General features: G+C 43.2%; 1 protein-coding gene across 2 annotated transcripts; it reads right to left on the minus strand.

Moving 5' to 3' along the window:
* Positions 1–1,819: 1,819 nt before the first annotated feature.
* LOC124290694 (leucine-rich repeat and IQ domain-containing protein 3-like) lies at positions 1,820–20,440 on the minus strand. 2 transcript variants are annotated; one of them, XM_046727493.1, is made up of 6 exons: positions 20,390–20,440; positions 16,440–16,932; positions 14,561–14,884; positions 12,666–12,793; positions 11,586–11,817; positions 1,820–4,907 (listed from the first exon to the last, which is right to left on the minus strand). In XM_046727493.1, exons 2-6 carry the CDS (start codon positions 16,815–16,817, stop codon positions 3,624–3,626), a joined length of 2,346 nt encoding a protein of 781 aa, XP_046583449.1. In that variant the 5' UTR covers positions 16,818–16,932; positions 20,390–20,440; the 3' UTR covers positions 1,820–3,623. The 2 variants fall into 2 exon arrangements, with proteins under 2 accessions (XP_046583449.1, XP_046583447.1); XM_046727491.1 differs by lacking the exon at positions 20,390–20,440 and adding an exon at positions 19,116–19,173.
* Between the last annotated feature and the right edge of the window lie 41 nt (positions 20,441–20,481).

Genomic DNA, 20,481 nt, shown 5'->3' on the forward strand with positions numbered 1-20,481 from the left:
AAACAAAATATATACTGCTGTCAGTTTTGTTCAGTTCAATCTGTATCAAAATTGAAGCATTGAGAGTTGGTTGAGAATGTTAATGATCCAGTCCTAAACTATCCTGTGCATTTGTTCCGCACATTCATTTTGTGCAATTTCATCATTGATGCTGGAGGGGCGGTAGCATAGTGGTAAAAGCATTCACTTGTCACGCCGAAGACCCAGGTTTGATTCCCCACATGGGTACAATGTGTGAAGCCCATTTCTGGTGTCCCCCGCTGTGATATTGCTGGAATATTGCTAAAAGCGGCGTAAAACCATACTCATTCACTCACTCATTGAAGCTGGAACATATGAGATGCCAATATGTCATAGCTGTGTTTTAAGGCACAAACAAGGTTTTCTGATATTTCTGCTAAGTATTCACAACAAAAACACCATATGATTATAACATTTATCTATTATATTTTCATATCGGAGTGGTACTGTATTAAAAAATATGTTACATTAAAATATGTGTATCACAAATTTACATGAAACATCACTTACATAGATTAGTTTTAAAAGAAAGCCAGATGCAATCAATTTGGAGACAAAAGACTGTCTCACCCAAACTCCTGACAATTGGAGCAAGTGAAGGCATTGAATCTTAATGTTGTTTGGAATTCCCAGGACACTTGCACTTAACGTTTCTATTAATCTAATTGAGGTTGCTATTAATAACAGTGAGTTGGTGCAGTCAGCTAAACAGCTTTCACAATTTTTCAAAAGTAATCTTTATAATACTGATTGAAATTAGTAAAAAAATAATAAAAATATAACACAAAGACATATTCAGATACAGAGAACACCTTTTACAACTAGATCATGTGATAACAGAATTACCTTGCATACTCCAGGATGAATTTGCTATGACCAGGTGCTCACGCTAATGCCTCCATGTTGAAAAAAATACTTAGAATTCATTGTATACATGTATAATGTTGCCAGCCCTCAAAGGCTCATACACAGCTGTGTCTTGGGAAACAAGTGGGTATTGTACTTAACAAATATAAATATATGTCGTATATTGCAGGTCTTACACCCATAGCCAATCAGCTTCATCTCTCAACATCAGCAACGAAACATGACACAAACAGGAAGTCACAACTCGTGAGAGATGCGACTGTGAGTGATGCTTTACTATGAATTCCTGGAACTCGACTTTTCAATTCAGTTTTATGTTTGAACAACATACTCTAACAGCGAAAGGCACCATCCTCTTTCGATTATTTGTTCCACTGAAGAGGATGGATCAAATATATTTTGATTTATTCAGACATAACAAATGGTGTTCTAGAATTTGGTACAAATTACCCATTATGTGTGGCTTATGTTGCAGGACTAGAAAAACAAACGGTTCCTGTTTCCAGGCACTGTCTTTTCCAGTATAACATCAACATCAGATTATTAGACTAAACATGTTAGGTTAAACTGTTTCACACTACAATGACAACTGAGGCTAAGTCCTCCAACATTGTGTCTGAGATCTATATGGTTGCAGGTTTTGAAGCTTGTTACACTCAGCTCTGTGACTGAGGGTGGTACAGCAGTATTTGGTGATTGGTTACTCTTAATTCAGCAGTAGAATTAGGAGCAAAATAGCAATATTATCAGGAAACAACATGGCAAAAGTACAACATACATTGCCACAACACAACAATAGACACAGGCCGGTCAGGTAAAAGTCTCAAACTGTAGTTACATTGTGGATCTGTAATGGAAGAACTACCTGGGAAGACTACAAGGGTAGATACTACACACAGGGTAGATACTACATGATGGTATCCTACACACACGGTAGATACTACATGATGGATTCCATGGCGATACTCTATATCAGTATCCATCGTGATACTACATAATGGTATCCATGGCGAAACTCTATATTAGTATCCATCGTGATACTACATGATGGTATCCATCGTGATACTCTATGATGGTATCCTACACACACGGTAGATACTACATGATGGATTCCATGGCGATACTCTATATTAGTATCCATCGTGATACTACATAATGGTATCCATGGCGAAACTCTATATTAGTATCCATCGTGATACTCATGATGGTATCCATAGCGATACTCTATGATGGTATCCTTGGTGCTACTACATGATGGTATCCATCGTGATACTACATAATGGTATCCACAGCAATACTCTATATTAGTATCCATTGTGATACTACATGATGGTATCCATAGCGATACTCTATGATGGTATCCTTGGTGCTACTACATGATGGTATCCATCGTGATACTACATGATGGTATCCATCGTGATACTACATGATGGTATCCACAGCAATACTCTATGATGGTATCCATGGCAAAACTCTATGATAGTATCCATGGTGATACCATACAATGGTACCACATCTAATGAACATAACAGTGTTAGTGCTAAGTTCAGGTTCTGCAGACTTCGGAAGGATGTCTAAAGGTGCATTATAATTATAGCAGCACCATGTATAACTTACAAATAGCTACTGGCTACACCACACATAAGGGCTGTAAATACTGGCACAGTCATGGAATGCTTATTTAACTCAATGGACACCACTCAGAGTTTTACTTCAGAGCAGGTAGTCACAGGTCAGGTTCTGCTGAGCTAGAAAGTACAGTGATACCATGTAATCCTGAACCTCATAGATCAGACACTATAGTCTGTTTGCACTGAAAACGTACCGATAATGTCAATTTAAACAAAAAAGTAAATCGAATAAGATGAAATTAAGATTGCGAATCCTCATGATTTTACCTTGCCAACTGACCATTTAAATCTAAATGTGTTTGCCACCCTTACCAAGGGGAGGAGGTCTCACTGTAATTATAACTAATGGCACACTTTTTCATATCAGTTACAGATTACAGTATTGAATTTCATGAACCTTTTATGAAAATCTCCCACTGTAGATGCCATGAAGATACTTGATTATACTAAGAATCATGGAAGAAATACTTGCTACTCAAACCCAACCCGTTGGATTCTTAACAGTGTTTTCTGAACAGATAATTTTTTAAATTCAAAATTCATATTATCAAAACAAAACACAAATAACAAACTCCAAACCTAAACTACATTATGTTTTACAAAAGTTTTCAAAAGCTTGCAACAGATGATTAAAGTATCACAAACTCCAGAAGTGTACCTCAAAAAGAGGAAATTAGGTTATAGGTAAATATGTTCTCCCACTACTGGCAAGAGTGTTTCCACTCACATATATCAGTAACCATGGTGACTTTGATATGCTGGTCCACATCATGCTCCATTTTCAATATAGATTAAATTAACGAACTTTTAAATAATTACACCTTTCCTTTATAAATGACATGAAATAGTTGACTTCATTTTCAAACATTGATACTTAAAAGTTAAGGCAAGATATTTTACAGGTAAGCAATACTGAACAGTATAATATAGGCACAATTACGGAATTTCAGCAGTTTGAAAGTAATAGAATAAACAAACACATTCATAAAAATATCAGCAACTCTCACTTAGAAAAAGTCCTCTCACATCTGAGAAGGAATTACTGCAGTTGAACTGACACATCATGCAATGGTGGTAAGATCAACTTTAGGACAAGAAGTTTGATCATGTCACCATGGTATGATGTCGACCAATTCTGCCAGCAGGCAGTATAGCAGAGGCTTCCCATCTGCTGATGCCAGGAGGGGCTGAAGTGGCAGAATTCGGAACATTATTGGGTGGCAAGGGATAGAAGGCTTGCACTGTGGCCCTCCTTGTCTTCAAATGGGAAACACGTTGCTGAGCTTCTATGAACCTCTCGTTAGTCTCCTGGAGAAGCCTTGTGCCTAGAGCAGCTCGTGTGGTTGAAGTCTCGCTCTGTCTCATCAGCTGCCGATGCTCCATGAACTTTCTGACCATGGCCTGCTGCTCCCCCTGGTGACACTTCTTGTCAAGGACGAAGGACTTCTTGGACTGAACCAGGTCCTCCACCTTGGCCTGTCTGTCATGACGCAGCAGGGCATTGGATACTGATGTGTGCTGGTTGTTGAACTCTGTCACAAAACCACGGTCGATTTTGTGACTCTTGACAAAATCAGTTGCCTTGTTCTTTATCTCCTGGCGCTTGTCAAGGTAGTTCAACCTCTGCAGCTCATGCCTTTCTAAAGAATCCAACATGCGGACCCTGTCTCTGTCTCTCTTCTTCAAAGCTTGGTTCCTCTTTTCCTCATGATACATATTTATCCTGTCTCTTGCGCGCATTCGTTCTTCACGCATGTTTAAGATATACTCCATCTTCGCAGCAGCTTTTTCTGCCTTCTCACGGTCCTTGTACGCTTTCTGTACAGCAAACAGACAGGACATTCCCATAGTGCCATGGACCCGTGCAAATATTCTTTGATCCGTTGTGGTGTGTTTGGGCAATACAATTCTGGGGAGAGGCGCGTCCATGATCTTGCGGTGATGTTCAGCTTCTGCCTCCCGAACCTGCCTCCCAGCTTCCTTTCGCTCTAGAATCATTTCCGTAGTTGTGTCCACCAGGTGAATGTTTGGCCGCTTGCCACGGAGACGGTAATGGGTGATTGGCGAGTCATCCTCACCCACTTCTACCTGATCCTCCTCCTCTACTGTCTCAACCATTGGGCCAAAGAACTGCTTCACACTTTTCACCTTCCTGGGCTTGTCTTGTTTCTTCTTCCTCCTTGGTCTGCGGACAGATTCTGTATAAGTGCTTCTATCATTGGCATCCATCGAGAAAATGGTTTCTATGGCAACTGCATCTTCCTGCAGACTCTGGAATGTCCCACTCTGGAGTTTGGCAAGATTGATGACAATGTTTGTCTTTTTGTGAGGAGAGTCTGTCATGTTTCCCTGTCCAGCAGCTGACGTCTCCCCTTGGTCATCAAGACTCTGCAAGTATACTACCACTGTTACAACAATACAGAGTATTATCGACTCAGGAACAGTTAGGATGTTGTTCGACAAGTTACATGCTTAAAATAACAAATTACTGTTGTTCTGTATTTCCCTGTGAGATCATGCTGACCTGACTAATATTTGATAATTTTGAAATATGCCATGGTGCTAAATGAGACTCACTGTCATGAATATTTGAACTGAATCATAAACACTTGAACCGAATTATGAACATCTGAACTGCATTATTTGAATACTAGTACATGTATTAGCTACAACAGACAGATACCTAACAGAATCTGTATATGAGTTCAAGGTATTTATTAAAATCTAAATATTTTAGATATTTAAATACTTACCTTACCATAGGTCTTATGCATATTACCTCAAGCTCCGCTTAAAGAGATCAGACAGTCGTTGATTCGCCATTCTGTAGAACGGCCACCTCGTGTATCGACGAGTGTACAGGCAACGGAAGTGACGTGATCTCCCCTCCCGCGCAAGCGCGGTCCATCCAAAATCACTTTTACTGACCAGGTCCGAAGAGCCCAGAGAGGGGAGGAGCATCCAGCGTTGGGAGGAGTTACCGCCCTATGGTAAGGTAAGTATTTAAATATCTAAAATATTTAGATTTTAATAAATTTTAACTTACCTTACCATAGGTCTTATGCATATGGATTCGACAGTAGGATCGGCAGTGTGTCGGGCTCCAGAGGACCGTCCCACCTAAAACCCACATGCCAAGGGAAAACCAGAAGAAACTACTGAATCGCCAGACTGTCGCAGGAGGCTTCTGAACAGGAGACAGATAGTGACTAAAGGCAACCCTAAGGAAAACAAATACACCCAGAGTGTAAGTTAACCTGAAGACCAGAAGGTAAGAAGAAGTAGTTACCTAATGGGCGGTAGGATGGGTGAGTTGCTGAGCAACCACCAGTGGACCAAACGATTGAAGACCTTCCACGCCCTCGACGGCCAAATCCCGCAGGTAATGACTAGCGAAGACAGTAGAGGACTTCCAAAACAACCCTCCATGATGGCTGGAACGGTGCAGTTTCTGTGGAGAGCCATGGTGGATGCCAGAGCCCTAATCTCATGCGGATTAGTGGCTGTAGGATGAGGCAGATCTTGGCGATCGTGAGGGCGGTCAGGATGGTAGTATCGGAGCCAGAGCTAAGCTGTTCTTATTAACTTCACCTTTGGCCACAGAAGACAACGGATGAACAGTCTCTTCTACGAGACTGCCTCCTGGAAGATGACTTGGCAATATAAATCTTAAGTGCCCTCACGGGACAAAGCAGCTGTTCCTCAGCCGTGAGGTCCTAGAATGGAAGACAAAGGAGGGATGGAGAAGATCCTATCCGTTGTCCCGCAGCTGGTTCTTGGCCACGAAGTCCCAAAGCAGTCCGAGATGAACAAGACCATGCCGTGACTGCTCAAAACGCACCCTGGTGACATCCAATGCGTGGATCTCACTAACCCTAGCTGCTGTGGCCAGGGCCAAGAGAAAAGCTGTCTTCCTGGAGAGGTTCTCAAAAGAAGCCGTGGTCCAAGGGCTCATAAGGGGACCTCTCAGATGATCGAAGAACGACGCTTAGGTCCCAAGCAGGAGGACGGAGCTTTGCTTCTGGTCCTCCAGCTTAAACGCTTTGAGGACGGCAATGAGTTCTGGCACCTTTGAAATCTTTTGTCGCGACTTGACCGCCAGAACGGAGTTAAGAGCCGATAAATAAGTTCCTATAGTGTTGCCCTTGAGACGCCGGGACTTCGAAGAAAGAGAAGGAACTCTGCTATAAACTGAGGAGAAGCCTTCAATGGGTCCTTGGACTTCTGTGCACAAAACTTCTCAAAAGAAACCCACTTATCATCATAGAGTGATCTTGTGGAGACTCGATGAGCACGAAAGCAATAACCTTGGCGACACCCGTGGAGAAGCCCTTGGCCTTCAGCTTTTTGCAGATGATCCAACCGCACATGAAACCGAGTCGGATCGGGATGCCACTGTCGACTGTGGGGATGCCTGAGCAGGTGAGGCCAGTCTGGTAACTGTTATGGACTTCTTTCGGGCGAGATCGGCGCAGATCTGGGAACCAGGTTCTGGCTGGCCACCAAGGCGCGACAAAAGCAGACGAATCGCCTCTGTCCGCTTGACCTTTGCTATTACCGCTGGCAACAGAACTGGTGGTGGAAAGGCGTGCACGCCCAGACCCTCCCACGACAAGGACATGGCGTCGACCGCCCATGCCGCTGGATCTGGAATCGGAGACACGCACAACGGCAGCTGTGTGTTGAAGCGAAGTGCAAAACAGGTCGATCAGAGGGCGGCCGTGACTGTGACAAAGAAGTTTGAACGCTTCTGGATGTAGCATCCACTCTGTTGGAGACGGTTTGCCCGGCCTTGAGAGAGCGTCTGCCAAAACGTTCTTGCACCCTGGGATGTGTCGGGCTCTGGCGCTGATGCCATTGTCGTCCAGGAGACTGGCCAGCTGGAACGCCTGCTCCAACAACTGTTTGGACCTGGTCGTTTCCTGATTGTGAATCAACCACACCACCGTGGAATTGTCTGACGCTATCAGGAGCCTGGTGTTCCGCAACAGAGGCACCCAGTGTCGAACCGCTAAAATGACTGCTTGCAGCTCCAAGTTGTTGATGTGCCATCCTAGCTCGGTGCCTGACCACAGCCCCCAGGTGGTCTGGTCGCTTGAGGTGAGCACCCCAACCTTGAAGAGACGATCTACGAACAGTTCGTGATCGTGAACAAACTCTGTCAAGGAGACTCCTGCGCAGACGCTCGACTCGACAGTCCACCAACGGAGGTAAGCGTGGAGATGCAGGGGCAAAGGAACCTCAACTGAAGGTCGTCCGCCTGGATGTAAGGCAACAGGAAGCGCTGTAACGGCCGAAGCATCAAGCGACCTCTGAGCGCCAAGTCCTGGGCTGAGGTGAGGAGACCTAAGAGGGACTGCCACTCCCTGAGCACGGCGGCTGGGATAGACCTCGGGTTAGCGAAACTGACAATCTTTCTCCAGCGATCTAGCGGAATCCTGACAAGGTCGCAATGTGTCAGGAAGAGGCCTCCTATAAACGCCAGTTCCTGGACGCTCCAGGTGGGATTTGTCTATGTTGATAATCCATCCCAGTTGCTGCAAGAGATGAATGGCAAAGTGCATCTGTTTGGCGAAGCAACTGAGGGTCGAGGTGGTTCATGAGACAGTCGTCTATATAAGGGTCGGTCGATGCCCCTGAGATGGAGGAACCGGTGATCGGCGAGGTAATCCGAGTAAAAGCCACGGGCCGTGGAAATTCCAAATGGAAGCACTTTCCACTGGTAGTGGGACCCGTTGAAAAAGAACCTCAGGTACTTTCTGTGACGGTGGTAAATGGGCACATGCAGGTAGGCATCCTGAAGGTCGAGGCTGGCCAACCAGACCCTGGGCGCAAGCTTGGCTCAGAAGCTGTTCCAGGGACACCATGCAGAAGTGAGGCGGTTCGAAAGATAAAGGTGGTTGAAAACTGCCATGTTGTGAATCATTCGTAGTTTCCCTGAGTCCTTCTTGGGAACCAGGAAGATTGGTGAGTAGAACCCGAGGGGACTGTCGGGGTCTAGCACTGTCTCTATAGCTTGTTTGTGTAACAGAGTGTGGATGCTGTCTGCTAGCAGTAACTGTTGGTCTGGAGCATACACACACACGTGACTGGGGTGTTGAAGTCAGAGAAGGCGCATTAACGGGCGATTGGCAGCTTGTAACCGGTCCTGAGAATGTTGGTGATAAACGGGTCTTCCAGGATTGTCCAATTGGGCCAGAAGATCCCAGTCTCCCGCCTACTGGAGTAGATTTTGAACCGCACGACTGGGGCGGAGGTCCCAGTCGTGTTGGGTCGCAACTTCAGCGACCGGGCAAGGGGCGCCTCCCCTACCTGCCGGGCGTCGAAGGGGTCCCGGGGGCGATCCTGCTGACGGCGCTGAAAAACAGGTTCGATCTGCCACGGCCACGCCCTCTGCCAGAGGCGCCGCGGACGGAGTCTCTTCGGGGCGTAACGGCGCTTCCCTCTACCCCTTGCAGATGATCTGCCACGAAGGCCGAACTCAAAGCTTCGAACGTAGACAAAGAAACCTCCGTATTGGTAAGCTCTGCGTGTTCCTTATACACCTCCGAATGCCGTCATTAAAGAGGAAACGAGGCGCAAAAGGGGCTCTTAACAGTTTCCTTTAAACTCTTCCTGCCAAGAACAGGGCTCCAGGAAACCCATCCGCCCGAACAACCGTTGTCATGGCCAGAGCCGCCGGAGGTGCGCCAGCAAATCATGCAACACCTTGCCCTGCCATTGAAACAGGGTGGTAAGATGTTCTAACCTTGACCTGTTGTCTTCCGTCAGATCCCAAGCAGCAGCCGAAGTTGCCGAGGCCAACGCTGATACCGGCTTCAACATCCGCTTGAGTTCTGCATCAATGGCCAACATCTTGGAGTCCTGCACCTCGGTAGGATGCCTGTGGGAAGCCGATAAGCGCTTGAGGGACTCGTCATGAGCCAGCGCTTCCATCGGCAAAATCCAAACTATGAATCTTGTAGTCTCCTTTGCATGACTTTGGAGCCTTTATCGTGGTATTGAGAGACAAAGTAGCAAAATCAGCGTCCAAAGAAGCCACAGCATCGGCCACCATCGGGTGAGGCGGGAGGAGTAACTCCGGAGAAGACCGAATAGCCTTCGGGTCGGCCGAACCTGAAGAGGGAGAAGGACAATCCGGCAGTCTGTCGGCAATCCAGTCGAACACAGCAGAGAGAGGGAGGTAGGTGCCCCCATCATCATCATCCTCTTGCAACATTTCCTCATTATAATCGGGAGAAAAATAGCGCTCCTCAGTGTCCTCCCAGGACACGGTAGGAGCAGTAAATCGTTGACCCGAAGCAGCAGGCTTCGGTGGGCGCACCGATGACAACTGAGAAGCAGCACTCAAAGTAACTGTCGGGGAACGTGGACGACGCGGCGAGCGGCGAACAGGAGGTGACCTTGAACGGGACCGACGGTATCGCCTACCACGCATCGGTGACCTAGAGCGCCTCTCCCTATCCTTGGAACGTACGGGAGAGCGAGACCTTGAATCAGACCGACGACGGCGAAGAGAAGTATCCGAACTAAGACGAGGACTCCTAGACCGATGATGCTGCCGAGGAGACCTGGAACGAGATCGTCGAGCACGATGGGAACGCTCGGCGTCCTGACGTTAACTGACGTTGTAGGTTCTCCTCTCTAGACACTGTAGCCTTCCTGGGGATACGGTAGTCTGCCAAAGGCGTCGGAGTTGGCGCTGGCGTCGGTACAGGCGTCGGCGTCAGCATGGGCGTCGGCGTCGGCGTCGGCGCCGGCGTCCGCATGGGCGTCGGCGTAGGCATCGACGTTGGTTGAAGCAACAAGTCAGCAACTAGAGAATCAAGTGCCACAGGCGTCGGCGCAGGGACAAAGCTAGGCAACGGCGCTGGAACGGTGCTAGCTTGGGCTCCGGCAGCTGCCGGCAAAAGGAGCGTCCGGAGCAACTTCTGAACCTCCGGATGCGACAAAGCGTCCGGGTGGGATAGGTCAACAAAGGCGTCAGACGAGCGCTTGGCTTCAGGCGTCAGCAAACGAGGCGCAGGGGTGGACGGCTGATCTATCACAGGAGAAGAGCGTCCGACCGGCGTACGAGGGGGAGAAGACCGGGAGTCCACAGAAGAAACAGGGGAAGACATTTTCCTCCTCCGTTGTGACAAGCGTTTCTTCTTAGCGCTGAGGTAGGCCTTGAAATCTGCGACGGACAGCGGAGTACAAAAAGTGACAGCTTCGTCAATGGAACAGGCAACAGTCGCACAGTCTGGGCACCAGGGGTGTGGGTCCTTGGCAGACTTCTGCACCTTGCAGATGCAACAAAACTGCCGGGTCATGCACACCAAAAGCTGTAACACACAAATGTGAAACGTAAAAACCTAGAAACAACCCCTGCAGACGAAAAATGGAAGCACCCTCCCACAAGAATGGGCACGCCTGAAGTAAGTGGGACAGTCGTAAACAACCAAGATGGCTGCCCCCACACTGAGCCGAAAAAAGCGTGAAAAAACACAAAAATTAGGCAAGAAAAAAGAAGGTACACAAAAACAAGCATGAAACAGAAGGTGGAAGAACCCTAGAGGTATCAAAACACCCAAACATGCCACGTGGAAAAAAAAACTCGGAACGTGGGGACACACCCCAAGCCGAAGTGAAAAACATAAACACGAGGTAGCCAGGTAAGTGAAGTTACTTGTAAATTATGTTCTTCACCCACAGAGAAGAGACATAAGATAGAAAAACATACATACCAATAACTTTAATATCTGAAATCTATTAGTAAGTGTCTGAAACTTAGCGAACCAAAAACGTCTGACCAGCAAGACGCTTGAAGTAAAAGTGATTTTGGATGGACCGCGCTTGCTCGGGAGGGGAGATCACGTCACTTCCGTTGCCTGTACACTCGTCGATACACGAGGTGGCCGTTCTACAGAATGGCGAATCAACGACTGTCTGATCTCTTTAAGCGGAGCTTGAGGTAATATGCATAAGACCTATGGTAAGGTAAGTTAAAAATTAAGTATATAATCCCACAGAGATCAGGCAATGTGGCAAGAAAATATGTGATGCTTAAATGTAAGAAAGACGTACCCCAACAAGAGACTGGTGGGGTACTGAGGCTACTGTGGTCTCGCTGTGGATGTTGGATCCTGGGCGGCGATGTTTCATGTAGGTATCATAGTCCATAGATATCCCATCAGGCCCCAGGTCCTGCAAGCTCCGTGCAGCATTGTTCATAGGTGTAGATGGTGGAGGTGGGAGGAGCTCGGAGGATGTAGCTTGCATGCCCTTCTTGATGTGACGCTGAATACCAAGACTGTGTCTGAAGAAGGCATGGTCAAGGGTCACAGCAAGTGAGCGAGCGAGTGAGTGAGTGAGTGAGTGAGCGAGCAAATGTTGATTAATGCTGCAGTCAGCAATATTCCAGCCATATAATCCATATTATCTTGTGCTGTTACATTATACAATAATGGAATTTATGTGAGCGCAGCACCTGTTGTTAGGTGCCCCCAAAATTCCTACTTCATAACATCTGGTACTGAATGGACATAAAGTCCAAACCTGACAACACAATGCGGGTATTCTTGTGGAGATTGAGGAGTGTCATACAACTATACCAGCATGGGATTAGAACCAATGACCAGACCATCCTTATACTTATAGCAAACTGACACTATTCTGTATTTGTTGCATGTGCAGGTCACAAATGTGCGATTTGATTAAAATCAGTACGACTTTCAGCAAAACTTTGAAGACATCAGCTTCGAGAAATAGTTGTAGGAAACCCGACCACATGAATGTGACCCGTTTTTCAGCCATATCATACTGAATTCTAGAAAGATCATATTATCATTTGACTGAAATTAAGACCAGAATACAATACTTATTTGCTGATCTTTCAGACCATATTTTTGGACATTATAAGAAAAACCACCATAACATATTAAAGTCCATATTTTCTTACTGAGTGTATCTTAGGCACACTTTGATGATGACAAATTGTACGCATATCGTTAAACAAAGAGATTAAGATAATAGCAGTGGATGGATACCAGATTAATTCATAATTGTGACTATAGAACTTTGTTTACATGTGCACTTGCTGTGAATAACCTCATACATCTCAGTGTTATGAAAGAAACATGTTCAGCATGAAAGAACAAAGTTCACCTTTTCCGAGAGATGTATCCGCGGTAGTATCGCTGTATGATGAGGACGGGGGAGCGGTGGGCCTGGATGACATTGATGCGAGCCTCTATGTGCTGCATCAGCCACACCTCATCCTCGTACGTGTTTTCCTGCAACATCACCAACACAAAGGGAGTTACGGTAAATAAACAACATGTCATGACAAAACCGGGACCATTTTACTGGAAAATTCACTGCTGATTTACCTCTGAACCACCTTCTGCTGAATTCCAGAAGAATTTAAAATAAACCTCAGATCAACCATGTGAGTGAATTTAGTTTTACGCTGCTTATAGCAATATTCCAGCAATATCACAGTAGGTGACACCAGAAATGGACTTTACACATTGTACCCATGTGGTGAATCGAACCTAGGTGTTCTGCATGACGAACAAACACTTTAACCACTACGCTACCCCACCGACCCATCAAGCATGTGAACCATTGAGAAGTCGCCAAGCATGATACAAAGACACATGTTAGTTATCTCTAAAATAATAAACATGGTAAGTAAAACTATGGTAGGTATTTCTGAAGCAGCAGTAAAATATTACCTGGCATCTTGCAAAGATACAGTGAGTGAGTGAGTGAGTTGAGTTTTACGCCGCACTCAGCAATATTCCAGCTATATGGCGGCGGTCTGTAAATAATCGAGTCTGGACCAGACAATCCAGTGATCAACAGCATGAGCATCGATCTGCGCAATTGGGAACCGATGACATGTGTCAACCAAGTCAGCGAAACTGACCACCCGATCCCGTTAGTCGCCTCTTACGACAAGATAGTCGCCTTTTTATGGCAAGCACATGGGTTGCTGAAGACTCACGGGTCGCAAAGATACAGAGCATATTATCTGTTACAATGAATTGTTAATCTGGAATCATTCAAATTCCACCCTTTTCACTGGGACCAGGACATCTGGGTTAACAGTTTCATGGTGTATAAAGGTTCACATATTGAACAATACAGCATAACTGCTTTATCTTTATGATGATATTCATGTTCATAATACATGGTAGCATCACTTTGAGAAATGGTATACTATTACATCACACTTAACCAATTCATAAAATTGAGACTGGTTTTTGTAACAACCCTAACCAATTTGGATTTAATGACAAACTGTTGCAGCATTGGTATGAATGCAATTACCAGATTTATATCATATATTATAACTTATTACTTATTACTATATTATAACTTATGCATATTCTAGACAAGAAAAACAATCAGTATGACTCAATTACTTCTTTAAGTATCATTTGGAAGCTGGTATGATGAGACATTTTGGTGTAGATGCTAACACTGTTATCAAGCAAGTTAGACAAAATGTTGCTATAAAGAAGTTGTCAGGCCATAAAGTTTGTTGAGGTTCAGTATGACTCAATGTTATAAGGCTAAACTTTTACAGGTTAGATCTTCTATCTTTGATGTTAACATTTGATAAAGGTTAAAACCGATGTACACAAACTCAAAAAAACTAAATACTTCATCAGTGCTTCACAGGTTTTATATACACTATGTTCCAACATCACCAACAGAGTGCAGTCACCTACATCGGACTGGGACCCAAGGGAGATAAAATATATCAGTGAGTGAGTATGGTTTTACTTATACAGTGACCGCTTTTAGCAATACTCCAGCAATATCACAGCGGGGGACACCAGAAATGGGCTTCACACATTGTACCAATGTTGGGAATTGAACCAGGGTCTTCGGCGTGATGAGCGGTCGCTTTAACCACTAGGCTACCCCACCACCCCTAAATTGTATCAAATACCCAAAGAAAATTATCAAAACACAAAATGAATGATGAGTTAGTAAATATTCATTGGCTTAAACAATTATCTGGTTTTGAATCATGTAAGAAATCTTACCTCCATTCCAGGAAGACACAGCTCGATGTACAAGGAAGGATGCATTGTGGCAAACACCCCCGCGAAGTTGGAATCCTCAATGATCTCTTCGTCAGACACAACATGGTGGTCAAGGACTCGCAGGGTCCACACGGAGTTGACAACGTGATGCCGGTAGTTCTTGCGGAGACTGAGAGGAGTGTCATACAGGGTCAAGCCAATCAGACAAGGACAGGTACCCAGGCTGTGAATTGTTTCAAACTTGCCCACTGGGTTGTCATGGAGATGCAGGAATTTTAGTCGGCGAAACCCAGACCAGAATGCCATTCCAGGTATACTAGACAACTGAAATAGTTAATAAGAAGTCATGAAAATGATTAAGTATACGAATTATTGCATAAAAAAGACTGACTTTAATATTTTATGAGTTAAGTAGGTTTAATGTAAAAACTGGCAAGCATATATCAGTTTTTACATTTATAAATCCAAACTGCTAAAGCATATTTAAGTCAGTGCTCATAAATAAATATGCCAACAGTAGTATTTACTTTAAAAACTGCTTATTAATTCATTGACACATAAACACTATTAGACAACAATGGGAAATTTGTGATTTGTGACATCATTTGGTGCACTAATGCAGGACATATGTTGAGCCACACTGCTCACTACTCATGAAATACACAATGCCATTTAGAAAGTGGTCAAATGTAACATATGTTATATTCGGGATTACACTTTCTTTGTAAAGTACAGATTTTAGTACTTTTGTTGGGTTGAGTCCCATCTGGGATTCGAACCCACACCCTCAGAGTCAGGCACCTAATCGCCAGCACACAAAGTCAGACGCCTAGACTGCTCAGCCACCGCAGCTTCCACAAAAGCATCTGACTTTGTGTGTTGGCGATTAGGTGCCTGACTCTGAGGGTGTGGGTTCGAATCCCGGATGGGACTCAACCCAACAAAAGTACTAGAATCTGTACTTTACAATGAAAGTGTAATCCCGAATATAACATATCTCACTACACATGTATTACATGTTGTATGAATGAGTGAGTGAGTATAGCTTTACGCCTCTTTTAGCAATTTCCAGCAATATAAGGCAATAAATGGGCTTCACACATTGTACCCATGTGGGGAATCAAACCCAGGTCTTCAGCGTGACGAGCTGATGCTTTAACCACATGTTATATGTATGTTATAACATTTTGAACAAAATACCAAACAACTACTGTAAGCTATAGACTTTTCAATGTGTCTGCATATTGATGACAAATGATGGACAAGCTGATCAAAACATTTCAGTCAGATGAGCTAAAGATGTCAATGATTTAAACCTTCAGTCATCATGGAATATGTCATAAAACATACAATGAACTAAGTGTTATAGACAAAGTCCACTTTTATTCATTCTACATGACACTTCAGTACAGATTTCATCAAGCAAGATTCTGTAAAGAAACATCAAATAGAAAGAAGAAAGAAGTTGTTATCCATAAGGGGCGGTGGGGTAGCCTAGTGGATAAAGCGTTGGCTTGTCACGCCGAAGACCCGGGTTCGAATCCCCACATGGGTACATTGTGTGAAGCCCATTTCTGGTGTTCCCTCGCCGTGATGTTGCTGGAATATTGCTAAAAGCGGCGTAAAACCAAACTCAGTCAGTCAGTCAGTTATCCATAAGACAGCTCCATCTACATTATACTATCGCTGAATAATGCAAAATCAACACGTTTAATGAGACACAGAATTTCATGTCTTGTCAAAAATCTTTGTTGATGGTATAGGTTGAACATAAAAAATGTCTGCAAATAATGAATTAAATTGAGTCTTATAAGTCCTGGTCTAATAGTGCTATTAAACATAAATAAAGTACTATTAAACATAAATTATACATTCTAACCTGGTTGCTATGGAGATCCAGCTTGACAAGCTGACGACATCCTGCTAGGGGTTCTATCTTGGAGAGGAAGTTGTTGCTAAGGTTACATATCTGGAGATTCAAACACATGCTGATTTCACCAACTTTCCGCAAATGAAGTCCATTCAACTGTATGAAAAACAGCTGACTCAGCTTTTTGGCCTTCTTGTTAGCGGCCCTGCAATGCTCCAGTATGAACTTCTCCTCGGGCACGATGAAGTATCCATGGCGTTCTGCCTGTCGGATCGCCTCCTCCTCACGTTGTTTGTAGTACTTCTGTAGATGGGAGTTGGGGTCATTCTTGTTGAACTGAATGTCATGCAGGCGTGAGAACCTGGCCCAGTCCGGTATGCTCACCATGATGACGTGTCTTCAGTCAGTGAACACAGTGGAGCTGTTACCACATAGCTTCTATAAACTCAGTTGTTTGACCCCATCTAAGGGAGCATCAGAATAGCAGCAGTTACCTTTTTATCTGAAAAAGAAATGATTCTTTCAATGAATGAATCACACAATATGTCCTTCTTTCTTCCCCTGTGCAGATCGATGCTCATGATGTTGATCACTGGATTGTCTGGTCCAGACTCGATTATTTACAGACCGCCACCATATAGCCGGAATATTGTTCAGTGCGGTGTAAAACTAAACTAAACTCACTCAATCACTCTACCCTCCCTAATATATCAGGTGGTGTATCAGGGGCTTGAGAGTAATGTATTCCTGGAATCTGACTTCAAATCCCTCTTAAAACATCATGAATCTGCCTCTTTATGCACACTTTGATCCATAACCTCCATTTGTCTCTAACGTTTGGGTATTAGGCAAAAAAAAAATATATGTCTGTTTCCGGTAACCCGACCGACCCTATCCTAACCCCCTGACCCTAAATCTTTTTTTAACCAAGTCAATATCATGACTGGAGTGCATTTCAATTTTCATTTTTATCCAAATCAAGCATAATATTTTTATGTTTTTTAGTGTACATAGGGCTAAAATGGATTGCATTGAATTGGCATAAAGGGCTCTCACTGACAAAACCTGCAAATAAATAACATAAATAATGATTTCATACAGAAATCTTTCAATGTTTCATCACAAGGCATTCTCAGTCTCACTACATGATATGGTACTCTTGAAAACCTTCTCAGGTGCCCACCTGGTGCTACTAAAATTTTTTTAAAGTTTTAAAAAAGAAGATAAAACCGACCCACCTACCCTATTTTTGAAAAGCATGTAATAGGAAACAGACATATATATTTTGTTTGGCCTTAAAAGCTATCTTGGGTCCCCTCTGTTGTGAGACACATAACTAAGATAGGAATTGTTAGACGGACATGTCACCTGATCTTACATTCCACCAACTTAAGCATTGCATTGTTGCACACGTAATAAAATCATGTACATAAACATACAACTGTTCAGTAAACAATTCTTGCCCTACCTTGGTAATCTGCCAACCATGATAAGCCAAAAACATAAATGAACATCACAGCACACACATGAACATATAGCTGCTCAAAAAATTCTTCCAGAATTGACTTGGCAATATGTCAACAACTACTACTAGCATGTCAGAGCAAACCTATCAACATATAGTAGCTCAGGAAACATTTCTAGACTTGACTTGGTAAGCGTCCAAGTTGAACCTAAGCCTCTCACAGTGTACACTGATTATTTACCATACACATTAACACACAGTGGGGTCTCCACCTCACAGAGGACTGATCTAAATGCTTCGGTAAACACTGGAGAAAGTGTTCTGTATAGAAAAGTCAAGCTTGTAATCTGAAATCTGTTTATCTATTGTATTGCCACAGTCTGTACTGAGGGCTGGTACTACATGATTGGTACAACCCTGGGTTGCTGGGAACAGAGACCAGAGGATGGTAACTCACAATCTACACTGCTACCCCTTGTGTCATTAGTATTTATAACATTAGTTGGTTCATTTCATTTATCACAGTATTTGCTCACTTCATTGACTATTTTCAATTTGTATGTTATTATCGAACTTATCTGTAAGTTCTACCAGATGATGGGGCCAGAACAAGCCCTGAAATGTTGTACCAAACAATAAAGAAGATGAAACATAGAAAAGTCTCTATGTTCATCAAATAGCATCTTCTGAAATGCCAATCAAACATCGAACTTGCTTGTTGTTTTATGCCACAGTCACCAGTCTTCCAACAATACCAAGTTCAACTGTAAAATGCACCGCAAACCAGTGGTTGATGTTATGAGTAACATTCAGTGACACCAAGGTACAACGTCACAACCAACAAAGTCATAGCGCCTGGTGAATTTGGTGAGTGAGTGGGTGGGAGGGTAAGTGGGTGAGATTATGTCTTGGCATGTCCACTTGATGTGAGAGGAAAGTCCCCAATGATACAGATTGCAGACAATTACCCATCCATAATCACCCATGGTGAAATCCATAATCATGGGTTCAAGTCCATGATGATCATAGGTGTCAGGAACACCAAAGGGAGGCAACACTGAGAATTGTGGAACCATTGGTAAACTAATTTCCCCTACATGTTGAGATGATAAAAAAGAATTGCCTGATGGAATGAAAGAATTGCTTCGATGGAATGAAGAAATGGAATGAAGAAAGTGACAGACCACAACCTGTTTCAGTTCCTATCTAAGCTTACTTACTGACAGAAATAGCTGTCTATTGTTAATCTCTGTGTCCAACTGTCAGTAACGTCTCATTCTGTATTAACAAATAAATTTAATTACCTGTATGATAGTTGGTTAAAAAGATACACTGGTACATATAATTAATATATTATTACATATTTTTCTTAGTCTGATTATCATGGTTATGCATTGTTTTGTCTTGAACATTCAGTGGTGAGGTAAAATGGGTTTTAAGATTATTATAATATTATCACACTTATGTACTGAGCTGAAGAGTCCTTGTTTCAGAGTGCCAAGTTGGGAACAACAGTGTGAGATCTTTTAACACCTCCTTGTATGACATCGACACAGCCATTACCAGTAGCTTTTTAGCATACCCCATATAGAACATCAGGGATTGGTAAAAAAGGTCATGTCTACATTTTACCTAAGTATATATTTGAAAATATACCATTATAATCAAATACTGTTAATGCTTACCAGCAACATGTGTTTACAGGTGACAATTTACACCTGACACTGACAGATGGGACAGATTTGTAATTTGAAAGTGGAATTACAATATATGATGATGATTTTAATGGGGGTCACCCATTTTGTTCTGGGGAGTGGGTTTGTTTTCAGGTACCTAGGGGGTCAACAATTTTGTACATAAAAATATTATGCTTTAAAATAATGGGAGGGGCCATTGATTTTATACATATGAAAGGGGGTCACTTACTTTGTACGTACATTTTAGGGGGTCATTCACATTGTACACATATGCCTCTGCATAAAACTCATCACCACCTCACCCCCACACCCCTTGCCATAAATTATGAATGTTCCCTTCAGTAGAAATTACTTTTGTTCTTGACTGATTCTATAATTCTCCATGATTGATAACGATCATTTCAATGCAAATTACAATGCTTTCACTTCATAATCACTGTTTCCTCTTGGAAGAATTTGTTACTTGATATCTGTTCAATGTGGAAATATCTATTTAAAATATTGGACGGGAATAAACAAAAATTTCGACAGATTGTGTCATATTTTATCCCGTACATACAAAACTATAGTTTTATTAACATACTCATGGTGTGTGTTTACGTCTCTAAGGAGGCACTGAACCTTTACGTCTCTATCCCTATTTTTTATATCAATATCAAATAGCAACATTCCCAATGACTTAATTTTCTAAAATATATTTCATAGGACTACAACGTGCTAAATGGCTGATGCCGCATATGCCAAAATAAAACAATGAAATGACAACAATATAAAATCACAACAAATATTTTACGTACTTTGTGATCATAGTATCCATTTAGAAAGACGCCATTTTGTAAACGTTGCCATTGACAGCGGAAGCGGAAATCTCAAAGGGAAGTAATAACGT

The sequence above is a fragment of the Haliotis rubra genome, unplaced genomic scaffold (assembly GCF_003918875.1).
Source record: "Haliotis rubra isolate DU_JTF1 unplaced genomic scaffold, ASM391887v1 Scf470, whole genome shotgun sequence".
In the NCBI taxonomy this organism is placed as follows: Eukaryota; Metazoa; Mollusca; class Gastropoda; order Lepetellida; family Haliotidae; genus Haliotis; species Haliotis rubra.